General features: G+C 45.4%; 1 protein-coding gene across 1 annotated transcript in view; it reads left to right on the top strand.

Moving 5' to 3' along the window:
• The first annotated feature begins 6,425 nt into the window (after window positions 1–6,425).
• The window catches only part of C1H8orf88 (chromosome 1 C8orf88 homolog), a 222,499-nt gene continuing 203,866 nt past the window's right edge, over window positions 6,426–25,058 (top strand). Inside the window, exon 1 of the mRNA XM_030190185.1 lies at window positions 6,426–6,507. Within this exon, the coding sequence (XP_030046045.1) occupies window positions 6,502–6,507 (6 nt within the window). The 5' untranslated portion in view covers window positions 6,426–6,501. The remainder of the gene's footprint in view (window positions 6,508–25,058) is intronic.

The following is a 25,058-nucleotide window of genomic DNA, read 5'->3' as shown; positions in this document are numbered from 1 at the left end:
TTTAATGTGTATAAATGCAAAGTGATGCACATTGGAAAAAAAATAATCTAAATCATAGTTACCTGATGTTGGTGTCATCGTGGACAATATGCTGAAATCTTTCAGCCAGTGTGCAGCAGCAGCCATAAAAGCAAACAGAATACTAGAAATTATTAGAAAGGGGATGGAAAATAAGACCAAGAATACTATAATGCCTCTGTATCACTCTATGTTTATTTATTTATTTCAGATCATTTATACCCCGCCTTTTGCCGCAGTGTTGCAACCCCAAAGCAGCTTACAATGAACTAGTTAAAATAAATACATTAAAATAAATACAGTACAGTTACATTTCGTCAGTAAGGACGGGAGGACAAGGCAAGGAGGGAAAGGCAAAGAGGAACAGCAGAAGTCCAAGCCGGATGGAAGACCAGGCTGACGTGAATAAGTCCTGCAAAGTGATCCCCAAATGAAGCACTGAAGAGCCCGCAGGAGCATACAGAAGCCGGACGAAGCCGAAGGCAGGCATCCTCTGAAACAAGATGGCGGACAAACGGTCATCCTCCGCAGCCCCAACTGTCAGGACTTTCCGAGCCAGGAACCTCCTCCACTGTGACTCCATCTGGCCGGCCGAAGAGGAAGAGCCGGGGAAGACCAGAAGATCGCAAAGGCAGCAGCGAAGATCCGCGATGGAGAAGAGGACAAGCTGCGGGAAGGTAGCAGCACAGTATCCTGCAGGCAGCGGTCGAGCGGCAGCAACGGGAGCGCAAGCAGAGCACGCCAGGCAGGCCCACAGAGGAAACCAGCAGTGCAGATGAGGCGAGAGAAGCCCGAAGACTGAAATCACCGGCCCAATCGTGCACCCCGCACCGACCCGGCAACCGCTCCGTCAGGCAGGCCTCATGCTTGGCACCAAGACAGCAGGAAGGAAGACAGACAGCCAAATCCGAAGTTGCGTACGCCAAAACAGGCAGCAGAAGGAGCCCTGCACAGATCGCTTCTGAGACATGGTCTGCTCTGCCTTTCCATACGGTGTCCAGGCACAAGTTGGACACTCCCCCTACAATCGATGTGAGGCTAAGAACAAACACACGGGGGCAGAGGCAGACCCACACAGCTTCAGCTTCTTCCCCCTCTCTTCAGTAGCGTGCAACTGATCAAACAGCATGCAAGTTCAGGGTCCTCCGAATGCACCTCCCTCGCAGGATAGGACAAGACAACAATGTAAAAATAAAATAAATGTAATTAAAAAAAAACAGTTGTACAGATCGGCGCGCCAGACATACACACTCCTCAGTCAGTTTCTGCCAATTGGGTGTTTCGACTGGAGCGCGCACAGGCAGCTGTACTGGGACCCCCACCAGAACAAGGCTTTTGTAGGCTGGTATCTTGCAATTGCTGAATAGAAACAGAAGACATGGCAGCAGAAAATTCGCTTTGTTTTTCTTAACAATAGATGGAAGAAGGACTCTGGTAAAAATCACATTGCTCTCTCTCTCTGAATTTGATTGATGTTGCTTTCTCACCTTGAGTATTGTGTGCAATTTTAGTTGCCATATCTCAAAAAAGATATAGCGGAATTAGAAAAGGTTCAAAAAAGAGCAACTGAAATGATTAAGTGATCGAAACGTCTCTCATATGAGGAAAGGCTTAAGAGGTTACGGCTCTTCAACTTGGAAAAGAGATGGCTGAGGAGGGATATAATAGAAGTCTACAAACTCCTGTGTGGTGTAGAATGGCTAAACCTGAATCGATACTCATTTCTTTTTGAAATAATAAACAAAGGGACACTCAATTAAGTTACATGGTAATACTTAAGCCACTGCTATCCCTAGAATTGGTAGCTTGGTATCTTGCTTCTATTTAGGATTTTGCCAGGTACTTGTGAACTGGATTGGCCACTGTTGAAAGCAGGATAGTGGGCTAGATCGACAATTGGTCTGCTCCAATATCTTATGTTCTTATGCTTTCAAACTTTTTTCCTCGTCTCCAGTTCTGTGGGGCTTATCCTATATAATAACTAGTAAAAAAGGTCAGTTTTTGACACAAATTAAAAACAGGCGCTAGCAAGGTTTTCCTCAGAGTTTGTATGTTTGAGTGTGTGTGAGAGAGTGAATGTGTGAGTGTGACAGAGTGAGACTTGGGTGCAGGTGTGTCTGTGAGAGAGAGAGTGTGTGTGTGTGTGTGTGTGAATGAGTGTGTGCCAGGGGCCCCTTCCTCCCTCTAAGTTCCAGGGTCCCTCCCTCCCTCCCTCCGAGTATTCTTCCCGCTGCGCTATGGGCAGCTCCTGATTGCTGCGGCCTGGCTGCTGCCGCCCTGCTCTTTCCCATCGCCATCCCCGGTGGCGCCGTGATCCGTGTCTACTTCTCCCTACTCGCTGCTATTGACGGCGCTCATCTTCCCTTGCTCGTCCATCGTCACCGTGACCAATGGGCGCCTTTTTTCGCGGTGACGTCAGCCTGTGCTACAGAGCCTAGCAGACCAACTCCGAAAAAGTGACACACAGGCAGGCAGCAAGACGCATAGAACCTTTGGAGGTGAAAATTATTATATAGGATTTGCACCTCCAACATTCTACGTCTGGATGCCTGGGTTTGTAACATCCATCCCCACTCATTGCCCCGCCCTCGCATCTAAACATAATAACGTCAGAGGGTGGAACAATGAGGGGGAAGGGAACGCTGGAGGCGAGATGATGTCAGGAGGAGAGAATCGCGGGACATCGAGGGAAGGGAGGGAAGGAGAAAGGGGAGGGCAGGGCAGAGGAGAATTGATGGACATGGATGGGATGGGAGGACAGTCATAGGCGCCCGGTATAAGAGGCTTAGGGAAGCTAAGCCTCCTCAGCCCAACCGTGACCTTCCCCTGGCTGCTGCCCCCCCCCCCCCCAAACGCAGGGCTGCCTGGCACAACAGCACTGCAGCCAGGCAGCTCTCGGACGGTCCCTCCGTTCTTTACCTCCCTCAGCTCCCCGATCAACAGCCCTCCTCTCTGTTCCTCCCAATTGCGCGTTTAACCCTTTTACTTTCAGGCGCAGTGACGGCAATGTAGAGGACAACACAGTGGGCTCGCCTCCAGCTTCTCCCTTCCCTAACAGTGTCCCGCCTTCTGCGATGATGCATTTCCTGTTTCCACGAGGGCGACACTGTGTGAGGGAAGGGAGCTGTGTTGTCCTCTTCACTGCCATCGCTGCGCCTGAAAGTAAAAGGGTTAAATGCGGGGGGGGGGGGGGGGGGGGAGGAACGGAGAGGAGGGCTGTCAGGGAGCTGAGGGAGAATTGCTGGACATGGATGGGAGGGCAGGGAGCTAGAAGAGATGGCTGGAATTGGAGAGGAGGGCAGGGGGAGAAGAGATCGCTGAACAGGAGGGGAGGGCAGGGGTGAGAGAATTGCTGAACATGGATGGAGGGAGTGAGGGAAGGGGAGAGGAGAATTGCTGGACATGGATAGATGGAGGGGGCAGGGGAGAATGGAGAGTTGCTGGACATGGATGGATGGAGGGGAGGGCAGGGGAGAGAGGAGAACTGCTGAACATGGATGGACGAATGGAGGGGGAGGGGGCAGGGGCGAGAGGAAATTTGCTGGATATGGGTGGATGGAGGAGAGGGCAGGGGAGAATGGAGAGTTGCTGGACATGGATGGATGGAGGGGAGGGAAATCAGAAAGCAGATGCACATGGATGGAGGGAAGAGAGGAGAAATGCTGGATATGGATTTTGGAGAGGGACGAGAGGAGAAATGCTGGACATAGATGGCGTCTACGTACTCTATCTTTCAAAAATTACTATAAATAAAAATCACAAAAAAAAAGATTAAAACAAAAAAAAACATAGATAAAACAATCCGTATCTTATACCACTGGAGCATATTACTCATTATACACCCTTCCCAATTATTACTTATCATGACAGAACATTTCTCCTAACGGTTCCCTTAAAAACATAATCGCCATTACATGATAACCTTGCTAGCGCCCGTTTCATTTTTGTTTTAGTATGTGTCCCTTATTTATAAACAATTACTTGGGTTCAGGTCGATAACAATAATTGTATACAATACTTACATTATTTCAACGTATTCAGATGCCAAGTTTGGGCCTTCTATCTAAATCCTGACCTCAATAAAGTATGACTTCTTTTCAAAATATGATTATGAATCTCCAGTCAATACAGCCTTTGCTGAAGTTGGTCATAAAAGTTAGCTTACGTTTTGTAAACATTAAATACTGACATCACAGAGACTTGATTATCTACATAGCTATAAAAGCATTATTTTTTTAAAGGGACATTGCCCATGAGGCTGAGCAGTGGATTTGTTCAATGAACACAGTAAGTACCCTGTGTATTACTTATATATATATATATATATATATACTTTTATTGCTGTAGCATTGCAAAAAATATTAGCACTGATTAATAGAAGCACACTTTCTACTATAATAGCAATCGATAAACTTTTAAAACAATGAGCTAACTTTTACTCTCACGCCTGAACCTAAAAGTGACATACCCATAGCCGTTATGTGTGATTTTGAAGCCTTTTAATGTGTGAACCATTTATTTCACACCACTGCTGAATACCTTTTAAACAGTGCTACAGCATTATCCCATGGCAATCATCACAAAAAGAAAAGCAAAGTCTACTTTGGTTTAAGAATGAGGTGATCTAATCTAGATGGAGGATGTGCTTTCCTATCTTTTCCTTTAATCTCAATGTTATAGTGCTATACAGCAGCTAAAACTCTTGAAATCTGAAAATGTGTCACGCTATCCTTTAAAGACTTTTTAAAGAAAAATCATCTTTATTAAGGATTTCAATAGAGTGCAACACAACAATCTGTTCAAACATGTAAAATAGTATCAGTCAATTACATACCATTCTCATTTACATTTTTATTTTTTTGTACAATTTTGAATTCTTAAAGGACTTTTTAAAATAAATTGGTACATTCTTCTTCTAGGGACTTTGTAAGGAACTGTTCAAATATCATTCCCTAAATTTAAATCAGCCTTAAAAAACTTACTTATTGTAACTTGCCTTTGAAACGCCAGGGAAGCAACTAACTGTGTCCGATGAGTTTATTTAGCTGTAGTGAATGAATGTGGTTCTCTTTGTGGGTGGATGACTGTATCTGCTAGTTCCTTCTATCCAATTGAACAATGGATTTTTTTCCTTTATACTCTATTTTGCTTGTATAGTGCCTTGCTATATTGTAATGAAAAGGCGGTATATTAAATAAATAAAATTATAAACTATACTATCTAGTTCACACTTGGTTGATTTACTCTCACTACCTCCCTTCCCTCCCTACAATGTATGTCATCCTTCCTCTGACCTTCAGGTGGTGCTTTATGCATCTTCTGCATCATTGAACCACTGGTTTGAAAGTACAAAGCCCTGGAGACATGTCATTTACACTAGACAATATACAAATTTGACCTAGGTACTGGAGGAGAGACTGTCCTTATACTAGCCTACTCTTCCCCAACTTTCCACCCAACCAGTGGTTGACCCTTCCTCTCACTGGTGGAAAGATTTCATGTCCCCAGTCAGATGTGGGGCATGCAAATCTATTACCACAGCAACAATTATTGTGTGCAAGCTCATCTTAAAGGACAGTGGGTCCCAAACCTGGTCCTGGAGGCATCCCAGTCAGTCAGGTTTTCAGGATACCCACAATTTGCATGCATCTCATCAATATTCATTGTGGGTATCCTGAAAACCTGACTGGCTGGGGTGCCCATGCCTCCAGGACCAGGTTTGGAAACCACTATAATACTTTTACCAATAGGGAGCTTAATATTGTTTGCCATGATAAGCTTGGAAAGCCCTTTTTACCCAGTTACCATCTTTACATTACATCCCCTTCATTTGTATTGTTTTATATCTTCAGTTACAGTTACCAAGGCACATTTTTTTTGTGAAATATTGAAAACAAACAGCTTAAGAAATATAAAGTTTCGGGACGGCAGTTTCGCAATGCTTAAAATAAAATGTCCTGACAAGGTAGTGCAAATGTTTTCTGGAGTTTGAATAAAACACAATAGTCACAAATTGTACAGCGTGATAAGTGTGACTATTTTGAAAGACACCAAGCTGTCTATATAGATCTGTCCCAAATCAAAAGCATGACACATAGCCACGGCTCAGGTTAGGATTCTTCCTCACTCCGGCCCTCCAGCATGTTACCTTATAAAATGGGCACAAAAGTTTGCTTACGGCTACTCCCTAGCCGACATTATTTTACAGCTAGAATAATTCATTTTTCTATCGCTGTTGAAGCGCAGGTTCTCCTCTTCCAATCCCATTGTGAAAGTCCACTCCGCGCGCTTCAGCCGTTGAACTGTACCCACAGACACACCTGGTGGCATTTGGCTGCTGGAACACGCGGCTGACGCGCACGAAAGCCGCCTCGCGCCCAGGGCTCCAATCTCGACTCGCTCCCTCCCCCGCGTTGTGACGTAACTTGGGGTGTTTCTGTTTCTGGCTGTGCGTCCGGCGACGCAAAGTAGTGGGCCGTTCTAATGGTGGTAAGTTGTGGTTGAAGGGCCGGGGATGCTTAGAATAGCTTTGCTTTCTCTTTTCTTGAGCTTAAAAACAGCTTCACATTGTAGAAAGTGCTGACTTTTATAGGCTGATGTTGAGAAGCTGTAGTTGCCTCAGTTCCCCCCATTCACTCTCTCCTCTGGCAGGTAACATGTACATAGGTTATCTCGAGGTTTAAGAACTTGGAATAATGGTGAAAGTTTGTTTTGGGCAGCCTAGAAGAATAAATGGATTGATCTGTAGTAGTAGACTGCCAAGGGGCAAAGCTGGCCCAAGGGTAGCGGACGCCTAGGGGCGAGCCTTCAGCTGTGCACTACCCTTCCTCCCTCCCTCAAGGTCGCTCAAAGCACTTCCTCCATTATCCCACCCTACTCCTTTCTAATCAAGTGCCCAGCCTCTCCCTTTCCCCACTCCTTCCAAGGAGGCACAGTTTGGTGGGTGCTACAGTAGTCGGCACCTCTAACCAAGTCTCGGCACAGCTGGCATGGGTCCTTGCCCATTTATGCATGCTTAAGGTTTGTCATGTTCTTGGCACACCCACTTCAAGCTGAGTTTAGTTTAGAGATGCTGATTGGTGCGCTGATGCATTCCTCCCCCCCCCCCCCCCGAAAATTGTGCCACCCTAGGTAAATGCTGTTTGGTGAAATATTGACTGGAAAGGGCATGCTGATGTCTGCATTTGGTCTTTCACATTTTGAGATCGAAGCAGAAAGCTATGTGGTAGAGCCTCTGACCGTATGGCTTCAACTATGAGCTTCCAGCAGATAATTGCTTGCAGTATTCAATGACCGTGAAAATTACTGCTGCATTGAAATCGTGGCAGAAATCCACACCTTATTGAAAAATGAGCCTGTTGGTGGGTGAGCTGTAGTTGGCTCAGGTACTGACAGGTAGGGTAACATTTCAGGGGAAAAAATGCAAACTGCCAGTATAGTTCCTGCATTGCTACTCCTCTACCTCCCCCCCCCCGACTGAACCCAACCTCCCCTTTCCCCTGACTTAAAATAAAAATGTCCCTGATGTCTAGTGCATCCACTCACCACCAGACCCCTTCCCACATGACCCCTGATTTCCTTCCTGGTACCTTGAAGGGGCAGGAGTGATGCCCTCTTGCTCCTCCATCTGGCACCATCATCTTAGAAAATGGGATCACCTGACCTCGTGTGGTGCATCCTGCTTCTCCCAGATATGCTTCAAGGTGAGGAAGTGGGCATCGGGGGTGCCAGGTGAGGGGGTGGTGGGGTACTGCACTGGGATGTGTTTATTTTAAGTAAGTTTTGGGAGGGGGATGAGAGGAAGGGTGTGCTGCTAGATAACATGGATATGGAGTTTTAGTTGGTGGAAGGGAGAGGTGAGGAAAGTGGAGGGTGCCACTACACACCAGGGAATGTATTTAGCAGGGGGGAGTCTGGTCAGGCCGCACCAGCAGGAGATTGAGACTAATGCAGATTGCAGGGGCTCTGTATGCTGCCTCAGACTTGGAGGTAGGTTTCATGCGTTATGCCCCTGCAGTAAACATTGGTGCACAGCTCTGAATTGCATCAGTGAATTAATATGCTGTGGGCTGATGTCTATTGCAGGAATTAACTTCAGTGCAGAAACCCTTTCTACGTACAGAGGCCATTAATGAACAGGTAAACTGTTAACTGTGCACTGCAGCCCACGGTAGCTTTCTGTGTGTGTGTGTGTGGAGGGGGGGAGTTCCTGTATTCTATTAGGAGAAAGCAGATCAATATATTTATGTATTAGTATAGTTACCTGATATGTCTCTTTTGCTTACTCTGATCCTCTGTTTTCATTCACATGTCCTGCATACTTATGAATTAACTATTCGACAACCAACTTTGGGATTTAACTGGCTACAGCTTTGTTTTTACAGACCAAATCAGCCTAACATTCTGCCTACTTTTGTTAGTTGCCCTCCCCCCCACCAGGGTCTATCTCTATGTTTTGTGAGATAGGCTGTGCTACGATATGTGTAGTCAGCTATCTCCACTTCCATCAGAACTCTTGCTATTGCCCGGGGATCCCTCTTCTAGCCTGCGGAACGTCTTCTCCCCCCCTCTATTCCCATCAGAGATCGGTAGGGTGCTGTCTACCAACACAGCTGTCCTCACTGCATCAGCAGCCTTAGTGGCTTTATTCCCTACATGTACAATGTTTTTTTTCTTAAGTGGCTCAGTTATGTGCCTTTCTACCGTTCTGTGACAACTTTGCAAACAATCTGAATACTTTTAATAACACATATTCCATTGCAGCCCATTTCATACATGGGGGAAGGGTGAGCAATGGTGCTGAAGAGGTTAGGAGTGAAGTGTGTGAAGTTTCTCTCCTGAGATCTCTTCTCTTGTCCTGCAGGGCCTCCCTCTCACCACATACTCACCTTATCTGTGAGTAGGTGAAAGCAACATTTTTTATAATTGCTATCCCTCTTAATCTGACTGTCCCTTCTGTTTGAGCTCCTCTTGTGTTCCCCCCCCCCCCCCCACTTTGTTTTCCCTGCATCTCCATCTCCAGATTGGTTCCCCCCCACTTTTTGAGTGGACCCCTGTGGGTGCACAGAACTATGTTTAAAACCAGCTGGGTGTATATATAAACTGTCCAACTTTTTCTCATCATAAGTACATAAGTATTGCCATACTGGGAAAGACCAAAGGTCCATCAAGCCCAGCATCCTGTTTCCAACAGTGGCCAATCCAGGTCACAAATACCTGGCAAGATTCCAAAAAAGTACAAAACATTTTATACTGCTTATCCCAGAAATAGTGGATTTTCCCCAAGTCCATTTAATAGTGGTCTATGGACTTTTCCTTTAGGAAGCCATCCAAACCTTTATTAAACTCCGCTAAGCTAACTGCCTGTACCACATTCTCTGGCAACGAATTCCAGAGTTTAATTACACGTTGAGTGAAGAAAAATTTTCTCTGATTTGTTTTAAATTTACTACATTGTAGCTTCATCGTATGCCCCCTAGTCCTAGTATTTTTGGAAAGTGTAAACAGACGCTTCACATCTACCCGTTCAACTCCACTCATTAATTTATAGACCTCCATCATATCTCCTCTCAGCCGCCATCTCCAAGCTGAAGAGCCCTAGCCGCTTTAGCCTTTCCTCATAGGAAAGTCGTCCCACCCCCTTTACCATTTTCGTTGCCCTTGTCTGCACCTTTTCTAATTCCACTATATCTTTTTTGAGATGCGGCGACCAGAATTGAACACAATATTCGAGGTGCGGTCGTACCATGGAGCGATACAAAGGTATTGCATCCTCATTTTTGTTTTCCATTCCTTTCCTAATAATACCTAACATTCTATTTTCTTTCTTAGCCGCAGCAGCACACTGAGCAGAAGGTTTCAACGTATCATCAACGACGACACCTAGATCCCTTTCTTGGTCTGTGACTCCTAACGTGGAAGCTTGCATGACATAGCTATAATTTGGGTTCCTCTTTCCCATATGCATCACTTTGCACTTGCTCACATTAAGCATCATCTTCCATTTAGACGCCCAGTCTCCCAGTCTCGTAAGGTCTTCTTGTAATTTTTCACAATCCTCCCGTGATTTAACGACTTTGAATAACTTTGTGTCATCAGCAAATTTAATTACCTCACTAGTTACTCCCATCTCTAGGTCATTTATAAATATGTTAAAAAGCAGCGTCCCAGCACAGAGCCCTGGGGAACCCCACTAACTACCCTTCTCCATTGAGAATACTGACCATTTAACCCTACTCTCTTTTTCTATCTTTTAACCAGTTTTTAATCCACAAGAGAACACTACCTCCTATCCCATGACTCTCTAATTTCTTCTGGAGTCTTTCATGAGGTACTTTTTCAAACGCCTTCTGAAAATCCAGATACACAATATCAACCGGCTCACCTTTATCCACATGTTTGTTCACCCCTTCAAAGAAATGTAGCAGATTGGTGAGGCAAGATTTCACTTCACTAAATCCATGTTGACTTTGTCTCATTAATCCATGCTTTTGAATATGCTCCTGTGGTGTACAGAACTTAAACATAAATGCGGTATTTATTACAAGGCATTCTGTAAAACTTAACCAACAATAAGGTGCTACTTTACTATTTACATTTTGTTCTTAGCAGTCGCATTACCTGGAGTAGATCACAGCTGTGTCTCAATTATGAACTTTTTAAATTTTTTAACAGTAGGAGTAATGGTGAATTTTTGAAGCATACCATCTTAACCGGGGACTCTCTGACCTGCATTTGCTTGTCCATAATTTCCAAGTGTAGTAAATGTTTATGCCATGTGGGACATAAGAATCCTACCTTAGAGAATGACAGTGGGTTAGGGATGGGACAGATCCCGCAGGGACAGGGACAGATCCTGCAGGGATGGGGCGGGGATGGGGACAAACTTTTTTCCCCCGTGTCACTTTCTACTTTGAAGTCTGTTAATGAACTGGACTGTTATTTATGTTTGATGCAGACGACAATGTTTTTATTTTTTCGAAAATACAAGCAAACATGCTGGCCACAGCTAGTAAAATTTGCATGGGGGATCCTGTACATTCTGCTACCAGCACATCTTTTACGAAGACATCATCTATTGCAGGAGAGACTGGAAGACAGGAGAGCTAGACTGAATCCTGAGATTCTTGATGACTTCTTATTCATCCTCAGATGAAAAAATCATAGTGCTTCACAGGACATATTTCTCCCCTCAAGTGCATACAGAACAGGTTGTATTTTGTACCCCCTGAACTTTTTAACAGGGTGGATTAGGAGTCCTACTTTGTAGCTTCATTGCATGCCCCCTAGTCCTAGTATTTTTGGAAAGAGTAAACAAGCAATTCATATATACCTGCTCCACTTCACTCATTATTTTATAGACCTCTATCTTATCTCCCTCAGCTGTCTTTTCTCCGAGCTGAAGAGCCGTAGCCCCTTTAGCCTTTCTTCATAGGGAAGTTGTCCCATCCCCTTTATCTTTTTCGTTGCCCTTCTCAGTACCTTTTCTAATTCCACTATATCTCTTATGAGTTGCGGTGATCAGAATTGCACACAGTATTGGAGGTGCGGTCGCACCATGGAGCGATACGAAGGCATTATAATATTCTCATTTTTGTTTTCCATATTTCATTTTAGGAATTCTCAAGTACTTTTTTGCGGTCAAAAATATGGATTTATGTGGATGTCACAAAGACCATGCAAGATAGGAGAAAGTTGTTTTTGGCCCTAGAGAGGAGACTTGTGCTCTAGGGGCATCTTTTCCATGCAAATATTTATCTGGGTATAAAATATGTGTTTGTTTTTTTTCACTCCAGATCAACTTAGAGCTTTCATTGATTTGAAGAAATTTTCCAGTGGAAGTGGTGTAACATCTAGTTAATGGCTATTTAGGGAGTAATGGTGGGGTAATCAGGTTATTGCCATTTTCTTTGGAATTGTTTAATTATTGATCTCCTTATCTTTGTTCACTCCCCCTCTAATTTTGTGGTCTAAGGAAGAGATGTTTCATAGTTTTTGTTTAATTATTTCTTGGTTGTGTATTTTCCTCTGTATTGATGCAAGTTTTGGCTTCTAAAGTTATATATATTGTACAAATAAAAAAATAAAAAGTAATGTCTAATAAGAAGGTATCACCTTATTTTCTATTATTATTTTAATTTTTTTAATATTTATTATTTTCAAAATAAACATTTACATAATATAAATGTAGGTAAATCAGGAAAATATATAAGAAAATGTTTATCCTTTATATCAAGGAGAAAGAAATTATATTGTTACTTAGTCCACAATAATATGGTCAAGACACAAGGAATTTTTACTTTATAGTAGAAAGAGAAAAAAGAAAAAAAAACACTATGAGGGCAGAGACCGTTCACAGCTTGCGGTTTCAGCTCCCATCTGACGCAGTTTATCTGGTTCAAAAAATACATAATATACAGCATTTAAGGAAATTAAACACCTGCAGGCAAATTTCAATTTAAAGGTACCGCCTAAGGAGAGAACCCGAGGCCTAAGACCCAGAAATTCTCTCCTCCTCCTCTGGGTATTTTTACTCAAATCAGGGAAGATTTGTATTTTTGCTCCGAGAAACTGGGTCGAAATATTTCTGAAGTAAAGTCTAAAGACATAGTTTCTAGCAGTCTCGAATGCAAAGGTAGCTAGGAGAGTTGTACGCTCCGTTATAGTTTTAAACGATGTTTCTAACAATTGTGTTACATTCAGTTCTGGAACCTCTGTTCGAGCTATATTAGCTCCTGTGATATAAAAAACCTTTATAATTGGTGGTACGGCTTCTTTAGGAATGCCAAGCACTTCAGTAAAATACTTTTTTAACATCTCAATCGGTGATATCAGAGGGGTTTTCGGAAAATTTAGGAATCTCAGGTTGTTACGCCTGAGTTGATTATCAAAAAATTCCACTTTCCTTTGAATTGAATCTTTATCTATTGCCATATTAGTTACAACAGTTTGTAATGTCTTTATCTCTTGAGAGTTTGACTCACATTTTCTCTCCTGCTCATGAGCCTTCGATTCCATCATTTGCTGAAAATTTTTTAATTCCTTCACCTCAGAATTAAAGGAATTAGTTAATTGTAGTAGGGATGAATTTATGGTCTGGATCACCTCCCAAAGGGCCTCCAAGGTAACAGCTGCCAGTCTACTCCTCCCGCCGAGCAAAACGAGCGGGGTTTCCTGGCAGGGGGAGGCGAGGAATCAATACCTCCCGCACTCTCTCCAGATGGCGTACCACCAGGGGTTGAGGATCCAACAGGGCCGCCGCTAACCTCCAAAGGACCTGCCTGAGGCTCTCCCATTGGTCCTATCTCACCGCTCGGTCTCAGCGGTGCAGCTTGAGGAGGCGGACTTAAAGACGCCGCCTCTAAGCTAAGATCCCCCTGTTGTCCTGGGGATCCAACCAAAGCTGGTACCGGAACTCCCGATGCATGAAGGCCAAAAGCTTCCAGGGTCGGCTGCTGGAGCGTCGGATTTCCGCCAGGGCTCGCGGCGGCTTTTGCCCCGACTTTCCCCTTTCTCTTCACCATAATATCAGGTGAGAGAAAGTATACGCTACTGGAGTAGAGCCTAGCGTTTGAGAGCCGACGTGCAGCGCTCCCTCATACGGACGCCATCTTGACCCAGCTCTTCGTTTTGTTAATTTTTAATGTTCCAGTTGGAATATGTCAGTTTCTGACGTTTACATCTGTTCGCTATATTTTGCATGATAGGATCGTGGCACTGTTTCTATTTGGTTTTGTACTATATGCAGAGTATGACGTCTTGGGGTTCAGCTTAATTTTTGTCTACATATTTATATTTTTAGCTTGTGGTTACTTATTCCATGCATGATGAGGGTCTACCTGTGTTCATGTGTGAAAAAGGCTGTGTATTCTGTTAGCATCGAGGGTCTGTGCAAGATCGATCTGTTCTAATTCAGCTTGTTTATTTTTCCAGTAGGCATATTGATATTCTTCTACCCTTTACAATGTTTACATTGTTATTGTTTTCTAGGAAGGACATTGTGTGACTCCTGGAAGTTAGTGTTATGGGATGGTAGAATTGCTTTATAGGTCCTGAGTGATTTTGTAAGGTTTTGTATTGCTTCACAGACTGCCTGGTACTGGATTTTGGATTTGGATTTAGTTCATGCTTTTTTTAATTGTAGCTCAGCGAGAGTTATGTTAAGACACAGTAGGTATTTTCCTGTCTCTGGAGGGATTACAAATCTGTGTTAAAGTACTTGTATATATTTCTAGAATACTACAGATATTATTCAGTTTAATATGTTGTATTATTTTGGTGCATTATTTTCATTTTTTTGGTACATAATTCTTGGAGTATATTCAATGTGCATATTACTGAGGTACTGGAGAGACAGCCAATACAGCTGTACCAGAGCCACACAGTGAAGGACTCATTCTTCGCAGTGTTCAAAAGTGCACTACTATCCTTTTATTGCTGACATAGGTGTTGCCTGCCCCCTCTACTTCAAAGATTTTAACTTGATCTGTTCCACTCTGTCCCATATCCTGACCCTAGACCCGCCCTATAACCTCACCTAGCCCCAGCCACTACAGCCTCCCCAAACAGGTGAGTCACTGATTGCCTATGAGAGATGCTTTTTCCGTGTGAGCAGCAGTTGCTTTTTGTGGTGTCTCCTCATACACCCAGTTTAGAGCAATTTCATCTTGTTTTTGAGTGCCTTCAGCCTGTTTTCGCCTCACTTTGTTTTTCTTTAAAAAAGAAAAAATCCTCTACTACCCTAGTAGTTTGACCCGAGTTTTTCTTTCTTTTTCGGTGCGGGCCAGTTTTAGGTCTGTCCCGGTTGGGTTTCTTCTTTTTGTGCCTTTCCCCCTTTTTTTTTCAGGTTCCACTGCATTGTTTGATTTGGCCGGGTGAAGTTTTTCTTCCATTTCCACGAAGACTCCCAGTGGCTTCAAGTGTTGTACCCGGTTCAACTGGACCATCTCAGGGAAGGACACCCATTCTTGGTCTCTCCAGTTCCTTTGGTCCGACCATAGCCCTGCCAACTGTGTCCTCCGACTTCATATGAAGAAGAGGACCCAGGTTTCCCGGGAGGCTCCACGTGAGAAGATTTTGGGAGCCAGGTCCTGTTCCTCGATGTCAGCATCGCACCAGCATCGGGAGTCACGGTAGGCATAGTTGCTCCATGACACTGGGAGCAGTGAGGCGTTGAGTGGGTCTCCACCTGTCTCAAGGCCTCCTGCTATGCAGGCCTCCCTGTACCGTCCATCGTTGGACCCGACCCTAAGTCGACGGGAGGATTGGACATCATCCTCATTGGCACCGATGAGCTTGGGTGACATGCATTGGGTGAAGGCCAAGAAGCACCGTCACCAGTCTACCTCGATCCATGGTGCTGGGAACTCCGGGGCGCCGAGGGATTCAGCACCTAAGAAGCATCGGCGCCAGGAGGACAACTTTCCCTCCGCCTAGGAGGTGCCGATGCACGTGTCTCCAAGCAGCCAAGATCCTGCTCCCGCATCGGCCCCAGTGATTCTGCAACCTGTGCTTCAACCAATGCCACAGTCTTTCCAGATGTCGGCCCTTGATGAGCACGTCTGGGCCTTGCTCCCTGAGCTTTTGGATGGCCTAATGCAGCGATGTGCATTGGTATCGGGGGTGCATGCGCCTGCCATAACTACCGCTGTGGTCCCGTCTGGCCCTCAGCCTGCAGTCCTGTCTGGCCCTCAGCCTGCGGTGTGGCCTCTGATGCCCGCACTGCTTGCGGCCCCGGTATCAACTGCCACCCAGGCTGGTACCCCCTCGATGTCGGTAGAGAAAGCTTCGCCAGAGGTGAGATGGGAGCCGGTTTCTCGATGCCGCTCTCGAGGACATGGGTCCTTGGTATCAAGGCAAGCTCGGTCTACATTTAGGGAGGTTTTATCTGACACTGAGGAAGAGTGCTTATGGGAATCAGAAGAGGATCCAAGGTACTTTTCCTTCAACAAGTTCTATGGGATCCCTTCTGGGCCCTCCCCTCCACCTGAGAGATGACTGTCTCCACCTGAGAGCCTCTCTTTTATATCTTTGTGAGGGAAATATGCCGTTCCATTCCCTGTAGAAGTGGAGGATAAGCCCAAGGCCAAGATGCTGGAGGTCCTGTACTATACCTCCCTTCCTAAGGAGGCAGCGACGGCTCCTCTCCCCGAGGTACTCGAGACAGTCCTCGTACAGAACTGGGTGTCCCCTCTGTCCCAGTGGTCCCCAAGAAGATTGACACCCAGTATCAGATCCACGGTGAACCTGGATTTGTAAGGTTCCAGTTACCTCATGATTCCCTGGTGGTGGACTCTGCTCTCAAAAGAGCCAGGAGTACTAGGGACTATGTCTCGGCTCCCCCAGGCAGAGAAACTAGAACCATAGATTCTTTTGGGAGGAAGATGTATCAGGCCGCTATGCTCACCTCCCATCTCTAGTCATACCAGCTCTTCACGAGCATATACGGAACTCATTGAGGCAGCTTTCGGACTTGGTCAATGCGCTCCCTACGGAGCAGGCTGAGCCTTTTCGCCAGTTGGTCAAGCAGCAGAAGGTGTGTCGCAAGTTCTTGGCCAGGGGCACTTACGACTCTTTTGACGTGGCACCCAGGATCTCTGCCCAAGATACAGCAATGCGCAGACTCTCATGGTTGCGTGTTTCTGACCTGGAACATTCTGTTCAGCAGAGGTTGGCGGATGCCTCTTGCTGGGGAGATAACCTGTTTGGAGAGAAGGTTGAGGAGGTTGCTGACCAGATCAAGAAACAAACGGATACCTTATCTTCTTTCTCCCGCCGCACATCTTCTGCATCTGTCTTCTCATCTAGGAGGTTTTTCGGTAAGTCGTGGAGTGCTCCCTCCTACTACTCTAGGCATAGGTACACTCCTATGGCCCACCAGCCTGCTCAGGCTCAGCCCCAATGTGCTCATTCACATCAAGAGCATGCACCTAAGGCCCCTGCTGCTCTCCAGCAAAAGCAAGGGACGTTTTTTTCGACTGGCTCCAGCAGAGCATAGCCACAGTCCAAGTGTTTGTCCCGGACAACTTGCTAGTCGGGGGGAGGTTAAAGTTTTTTTCACCAAAGATGACCTCTCATAATCTCCGACCGGTGGGTTCTTCAAGTAGTCTGGCTTGTATACTCCCTCAGTTTGGTTTCCAGGCTTCCAAATTGCCCACCAAGAGCTTACGTTCTCAGCACAAACAGGTGCTTGCAGAGGAACTCTCTGCCCTCCTGAAGGCCCATGCAGTCAAACCCATTCCACCAAGGGAAGAAGGCCAGGGATTCTATTCCAGGTACTGCCTTGTGCTGAAAAAGACAGGGGGGATGCGTCCCATCCTAGACTTAAGGGTTCTGAACAAATATCTAGTCCGAGAAAAGTTCAGGATGTTTTCCCTGGGTACCCATCTTATTATTATTATTAGCATTTTTATCGCTGAACAACTGACACAGAGAGACAGTCCCTGCTCAGAAGAGCGTACAATCTAAAAATACATAAAGACAAGACAAAGGCGAGGGAAGTACTGGGTGAGAAGGAACAAGGGGAGGGCAATTGAGTAGTGGCTAGGAGCCAAAAGCAGTGGTGAAAAGGTGGGTTTTCAGTACAGATGGAGCTAGACGTAGAGGCTCAGGAAGTCTATTCCAGGCATAAGGTGCCGCGAGGGAAAAGGAACGAAGTCTGGAGTTAGCAGTGGAGGAGAAGGGGGACGGCGAGAGATTTGTCCAGTGAGCGGAGTTCACGGGGAGGAATGTAGGGAGAGATGAGAGTGGAGAGGTAATGGGGGGCTGCAGAATGGATGCATTTAAAGGTCAGTAAGAGAAGTTTGAACTGTATGCGGAAGCGGACAGGGAGCCAGTGAAGTGACTTGAGGAGTGGGCTAGTGTGGGTATAACGATTTTGGCGGAAAATAGGTCGTGCTGCAGAATTTTGGACCGACTGGAGAGGAGAGAGATGGCTGAGCGGAAGACCAGTGAGAAGCAAATTGCAATAATCCAAGCGAGAGGTGACAAGGGTTTGGATAAGGGTTCTGGTAGCGTATTCAGAAAGGAAGGGGCGAATTTTGCTAATGTTGTAGATAAAGAAACGACAGGTTTTGGCGATCTGTTGAATATGCGCAGAGAAGGAGAGAGAGGAATCAAAGATGACTCCAAGGTTACGAGCCGAGGAGACAGGGAGGATGTGAGAGCCATTAACAGAAATAGAGAATGGGGGAAGAGGGGAGGTGGGTTTAGGGGGGAAAATGAGAAGTTTAGTTGTAGTCATGTTTAGCTTCAGATGGTGTTGAGACATCCAAGCAACAATGTCAGACAAGCAGAATGAAATTTTGTCCTGGATTACGGTTGAGATTTCAGGGGTGGAGATGTAGATCTGAGAGTCATCCGCATAAAGATGGTATTGAAAGCCATGGGATGAAATCAGGGTACCAAGAGAAGAGGTATAGATGGAGAAAAGGAGGGGGCCAAGGACAGAACTCTGGGGGACACCAACTGAAAGCGGGATGGAAGTTGAAGAGGAACCGCCAAAGTGAACACTGAACATCTTCCCAGAAAACGATTGGCTATGCTCTCTGGACTTGGATGCATATACTCACATCATGATACTTCCAGCCCACCAGAAGTATCTTCGATTTTGGCTGGGAACACATCGCTTTCAGTACCGCGTGTTGCCTTTTGGCCTCGCGTCAGCTCCCAGGGTCTTTACAAAGTGTATAGCGGTAGTTGCAGCATCACTTCGTATACTGGGAGTCCATGTGTTCCCATGTCTCAAAGACATTGGTGCAATTAGTGCTTATGCTCAAGGTGTAGAAGGTAAGCTTATCTTTGGACAGCCTTTAGTTCGCTTTATAAGAGGTTTGCTTTTGTCGAAGCCCCCTGTCTAACCTCCACCAGTGTCACGGGATCTCAACTTCGTTCTCACCCAGCTGATGAAAGCTTCTTTTGAGCTACTGAATCCCTGCCATCTGAAGTACTTGACCTGGAAGGTCATTTTCTTGGTGGCTGTTACTTCAGTTCATAGGGTCAGTGAGCTTACTACTACTACTAATCATTTCTATAGTGGTACTAGATGTACGCAGCGCTGTACACATATGCAGGTACTTTCTCTGTCCCTAGAGGGCTCACAATCTAAGTTTTGGTACCTAAGTTTTAGTGGATGCACCTTATGCTAGGTTTTACCACAACAGAGTAGTTTTCCACATGCACCCTAAGTTCCTGCCGAAGGTGGTGGTGGAGTTCTATCTGAACCACTCGATTGTCTTGACAACATTTTTTCCCCAACCTCATGCCCATCCTGGTGAAAGCAGTTTGCACACCTTGGATTGCAAGAGAGCATTGGCCTTTTACATGGAGCGGACGAAGCCCTACAGACAGTCTGCCCAGCTTTCTTGTTTCTTTTGATCCCAACATGATGGGGGATCAAAACGCACCATATCCAGTTGGCTGGCAGATTGCATTTCCTTCACTTATGCCCAGGCTTGGGCTGTCCTTGGAAGGTCATGTCATGGCTCATAATGTCAGAGCCATGGCTGCATCGGTGGCCCACTTGAAGTCAGCCCTCCGTTGAAGAGATTTTCTAGGCTGCGATGTGGTCTTCAGTCCACACATTCACATCTCACTACTGCCTTGAGCAGGATACCCGATGCGACAGTTGGTTTGGGCAGTCAGTTTTGCAGAATCTGTTTGTGGTCTAGCATCCAACTCCACCCTCCTAGGCCCGTTTTATTCTGTTCCAGGTTGCACTCTCATCTTGTTTGTATATAGGTTCAGGTTAATCTGTGTTAAGTCCTCACCGTTGCGAGGCCCAATTGACCAATGTTTGTTGTTTTGGGTGAGCTTGGATGCTAGGGATTCCCCACTTGTGAGAATAAGCAAGCCTGATTGTCCTCGGAGAAAGCGAAGATACTTACCTGTAGCAGGTATTCTCCAAGGACAGCAGGCTTTTGTTCTCACAATCCCTCCCACCTTCTCTTGGAGTTGTTTGTTTTCTTAAATATTTTTATCTGTTTTTTGCTTTAGTATTTAATTGAGGGAGTTGCATTCATGTGGCAGGCAGGAAAGGACTTCCGCATGCGGAAAAAGCTCTAGTTTTTTCTATTTATTTATTTTTATTTTTGTTACATTTGTACCCCGCGCTTTCCCACTCATGGCAGGCTCTATGCGGCAGGCAATGGAGGGTTAAGTGACTTGCCCAGAGTCACAAGGAGCTGCCTGTGCCGGGAATCGAACTCAGTTCCCCAGGACCAAAGTCCACCACCCTAACCACTTGGCCAATCCTCCACTCCTATGGCATATTTGCCGGCCTGGGCAATGCGGATTGGCGTCAGCCCACTTGTGAGAATAAGAAGCTTGCTGTCCTCGGAAAATACCTGCTACAGGTAAGTATCTTCGCTGTACCTAAGACTCATGGGGAAATTAGAAAGTCATGGGATAAGAGGTAATGTCCTATCGTGGATTAAAAACTGGTTAAAAGATAGAAAACAGAAAGTAGGGTTAAATGGTCAGTAATGGAGAAGAGTAAGTAGTGGAGTTCCCCAGGGTCTGTGTTTGGACCGCTATTTAAAATAAAAAATTTGTAGAAGTTTGTTGTTTTTTTTCAGCGTTGGGATTTTCAATAATCAACAAATGCAAGGTACATAAGAGAACTCCACACATCAAGATAATCCAAAAGAAAGATACCCAATGTACAAACTTCTGTGTTTTATATTTCAAATAAGCAACTCCCCCATCTACCCCCCCTTCAGTCCCTCATGGAGTAGAAGCAGTCAAAAAGGAGGTCCAAATACCCTCCCACTTAGCGAGGGTCCACTGCTTCACAGCTAACAGATGCACCATATTGCAAATGCACCACATCTTATTAATCCACTGTATCAAATATGGTATTGCACATTGCTTCCAGTGGCTTGACAAGTTAAGTCGTGGAGCATGCGCAGCCTGGTGGACCAACAAGGATTGATGAAACTTAAGTCTCGGTGATGTCTTATCCAACAGGAACACCGCTGGATGCCATTGCACTGGATGACCAATCCAACACTGCAGTCATGCCTACATTTCTCTCCAGTATGCTTTGGCCTTGGGGCAGGTCCACCAGATATGACCCATAGTTCCTAAGGCAGCACATTCCTGCCAGCAACTAGAAGAACTACCAGGGAAAATATGTTGTAATCAGGCTTGCTTAAGGTACCAACAATAAAAGACCGTTATTGCATTTTCCTTTATTGAAACTGCCAAGGAAGACTTCAACAAGGCTTTCTCCATAACAGTCCAATCATCTAGAGAGAGAGAGAGAAATCCCCAACTCTTTCCCAGTTAACCTGATGTAAATGGTAAGGTTTAACCTGCTTACACAAAAAGCAATACAAACATGTAATAAGTCCCTGTGTACTGGTAGTTCTCACATAGATCTTCCAAGTAGGACTTCTCTTGCACAATACAAGTTGTGATAGAGGACTAGATTCTATTTATCATGCCTAAAATTTTTCACTACAATGAAATACACAAGTGCATTCTATAAAGTATGCTGTAATTTAGGCTTTATAGAATAAGCCTACATTTCTGCGTGGTATATAGAATATGCTGAGTGGTCATAGCAGCGCTTAACTCTCTGCGCGGACATTTATGCCAAGGAAAACTTGGTGTAACTACTGGCGCCTAAGATAGGCGCAGAGCAGGTATATTCTATAACTCTGTATAGTTTTTTTGGAATGCCCACGACTCACCCTTTCCATGCCCCTTACCTTGCCCCCTTTTCAGCAGCGCACTTTAGAATTTATGTGCAGTGCTTTGCAGAATACACTTAGCGGGTAGTACGCGTAAATTCTAATGCCAGTTAGAGCTGGTAATTGCTTGTTAACATCTAGTTATCAGTGCTGATCAGCTTGTTAACTAATTAAGTTATGCACATTGTTATGGAATACGCTTCGATTTCTGCATGGAAATCTTGGCGCGATATATACAATCCGGGGAAAGTGCTTCGTCTGCACTCAAGCATAAATATTTGAAGGCAGGAGCTCATAGATCCCAGAAAGGGATGCAAAAAATATAAACTCTTTCGTAAAAAAAACTGGCCCCATGTGCCTAATCCTGCATGAGTTCCATGGGTAAAAACAACCCCCCCAACCCACGGAGGAAACAATGGATTAGAGACCGCTGCTTTATAACATTTTTAAATGAGCTAGAGATGGGAATAACTAGTGAGATAATTAAATTTGCCGATGACACAAAGTTATTCAAAGTTGCTAATTACAAGAGAATTGTGAAAAACTGCATGAGGGCTGTATGAGACTGGGCATCCAAATGGCAGATGTTTAATATGAGCATGTGCAAAGTGATGCATGTGAGAAAGAGGAACACAATGATGCAAGGTTCCAGATTAGGGATCATTGCCCAGGAAAAGAATCCAGGTGTCCTCGATATGTTGAAACCCTCTGCTCAGTGTGCAGTGGCGGCTAAGAAAGCAAATAGAATATTAGGAGCTATAAGGAGAGGAATGGAAAACAAAAATAAGAATGTCATAATGCCTTTGTATCGCTTCATGGTGCAACTCAACCTCGAATACTGTGTGCAGTTCTGGTGACTGCATCTCAAAAAAGATATAGCAGAATTAGAAAAAGTACGGTGGAGGACAACAAAAATGATAAAAGGGATGGGACAATTTCCATATGAGGAAAGGCTAAAAGGGCCAGGTCTGTTCAGCTTAGAGAAGAGATGGCTGAGGGGAGATCTGATGCAAGTCTATAAAATACTGAGTGGAGTGGAACTGGTAGGCTTGAATCTCTTGTTTACTCTTTTTCCAAAAATACTAGGTTGGGGGGGGGGGGGGTGCAATGAATCTACTAAGTAGTAAATTTACAACAAACCAGAGAAAATATTTGTTCACTCAATGTGTAATTAAACTCTCGAATTCGTTGCCAGAGAATGTGGTAAAAGCAGGTAGATTGGCAGGGTTTAAAAAAGGTTTGTATACTTTCCTAACAGAAAAGTCCATAAGCCATTATTAAGATGGACTTGGGAAAATCCAGTGCTTATTTCAAGGATAAGCAACATAAAATCTGTGTTACTGATCTGGGATCTTGCCAGGTACTTGTGACCTGGATTGGCCACTGTTGGAAACAGGATACTGGGCTTGATGGACCTTCGGACTGTGCCAGTATGACAACGCGTATGTTCTTATGAGATAGACTGAGTGGAGGGAATATGTATAACACTTCTTTTTTTCCCATTGTTTATTGAATTTTCAAAAGAATTTAAATAGAAAAATACTCGAAGAATATACAATCAGGAAAAAAAAAGCTACCAATTCTGTACCACGCTAAGCAATATTGATATTGAACAATGAGGCAATTAGCATAAAGAGCAACTCTCCTCAATAAGTAGCATGGGGAGTACAGAGAACAATTTTAAAAAGAATTTGTTTAGGTAACTAAGGGGCCCTTTTATTAAAGGCTAGCTAACAGAATTAGTGCACTCTAAATGCTAAGAAGCCTATTTTATACCTATGGTCTTAGCATTTAACACACTAATTCTGTTAGCATGCGCTAAGCTTTAGTAAAAGGGCCCCTAAGCAATTATCTCTAAACACCCACTCCAAAGGAAATGACATGTTCTCCGAGGACAAGCAGGCAGCTTGTTCTCACATGTGGGTCGACGTCCGTGGTGGCCCAGGAATAGGCAAAAAATTTTGCAAGCAAAATAAAGACAAAGTCCAGAGAGTTCCGTTGCGCGGGTAGCGTGAGCTTGCCTCCTTTAACTTTTACCTTTAAAGTTTCCTTTCTTTTTCGACGTGGCCGGCCTTTTCCCTTTTTTGTGCTTTTTCTTTCTTGGCACAATCACGTCGTTTGACTTCGCCGAAGCCGTTGTTTTTCCATGTCATCGAAGACACCCAGCGGCTTCAAATGTTGTACTCAGTGTAACCGGACCATCTCAGGTACAGATACCCATGCCTGGTATATCCAGTGCCTTGGGCCCGACCATAGCCCAGCCGCTTGTAGTCTGTGTCTTCGTATGAAGAAACGGACCCAAGCGTCTCAAGAGGCCCAGCAAGAGAAGCTTTTTGGGGCTCAGTCTGGTCCTTCGACATTGGTACCGAGGTTGGCGGCGTTGACTTCGACAGGAGCATCGACGTCGAGGAGAGAGGTAATGGCTGCTGAGAGACCAACTCGCGCTGGGAGCAGTGAGGCATCGAGTGGGTCTCCACCTGCCTCGAGGCCTCCTGTTATGCAGGTCCGCCAGGACCAACCTTCGTTGGACCCGGCCCCGAGGAGACATGAGGATTCCAAGTCCTCATCGGTACCGAGGAGTCTCAATGTCGAGCGAAGGCTAAGAAACACCGTCATCGTTCTCCTTCGACGCACGGTACCGGGAGCTCCGGGGCATCGAGAGAGTCGACACCGAGAGGACCGCTCCCCCTCGGTACAGGAGGTGCCGATGCGTCGGTCTCTTGGCAGCCCGGTACCTGCTCCCGAGCCTCCATGGATTCTGACACTGCGTGTTCCACCGGCCCCGCAACCTTCTCCAATGGCGGCTCTTGATGAGTGTATCCGGGCCTTGTTTCCAGAACATCTGGAAGGCTTACTGCGACACTCAGCTTTGGTGTCGGGGGTGCTTCTCTTCAGATTGCGCCTTCTGTGCCATCTGCTGCAGAGGGGTCGCCCTTCTCCTGTAGTGAGGTCTCTGCCTGCGGTGCCGCCTGCGGCGTCGGCTGCCACCCAGGTCGACTCCCCTTCGACGTCGGTGGAGGGAGCAGTCGGATCAGGCGTCAACTTCTCGACATCGCCTCAGAGGACATCGTTCCTCAGCGTCGAGGCAGGTCCAGTGTCGGAGTACCTTGACACAGGTTGTATCTGATACTGAGCAGGAGCACTCGTGGGAATCAGAGGAAGATGCCAGGTACTTCTCTTCTGATGAGTCCTTTGGGATTCCCTCTGACCCTTCCCCTCCGCTGGAAGGAAGACTATCTCCACCCGAGAGTCTGTCTTTTTCCTCCTTTGTCCGGGAAATGGCTACAGCTATTCCCTTCCCTGTGGATGTTGAGGATAAGCCCAGGACTGAGATGCTTGAGGTCCTGG

Source organism: Microcaecilia unicolor, chromosome 1 (genome assembly GCF_901765095.1).
Source record: "Microcaecilia unicolor chromosome 1, aMicUni1.1, whole genome shotgun sequence".
Taxonomy (NCBI): Eukaryota; Metazoa; Chordata; class Amphibia; order Gymnophiona; family Siphonopidae; genus Microcaecilia; species Microcaecilia unicolor.
This window is presented reverse-complemented; position numbering and strand designations above follow the sequence as displayed.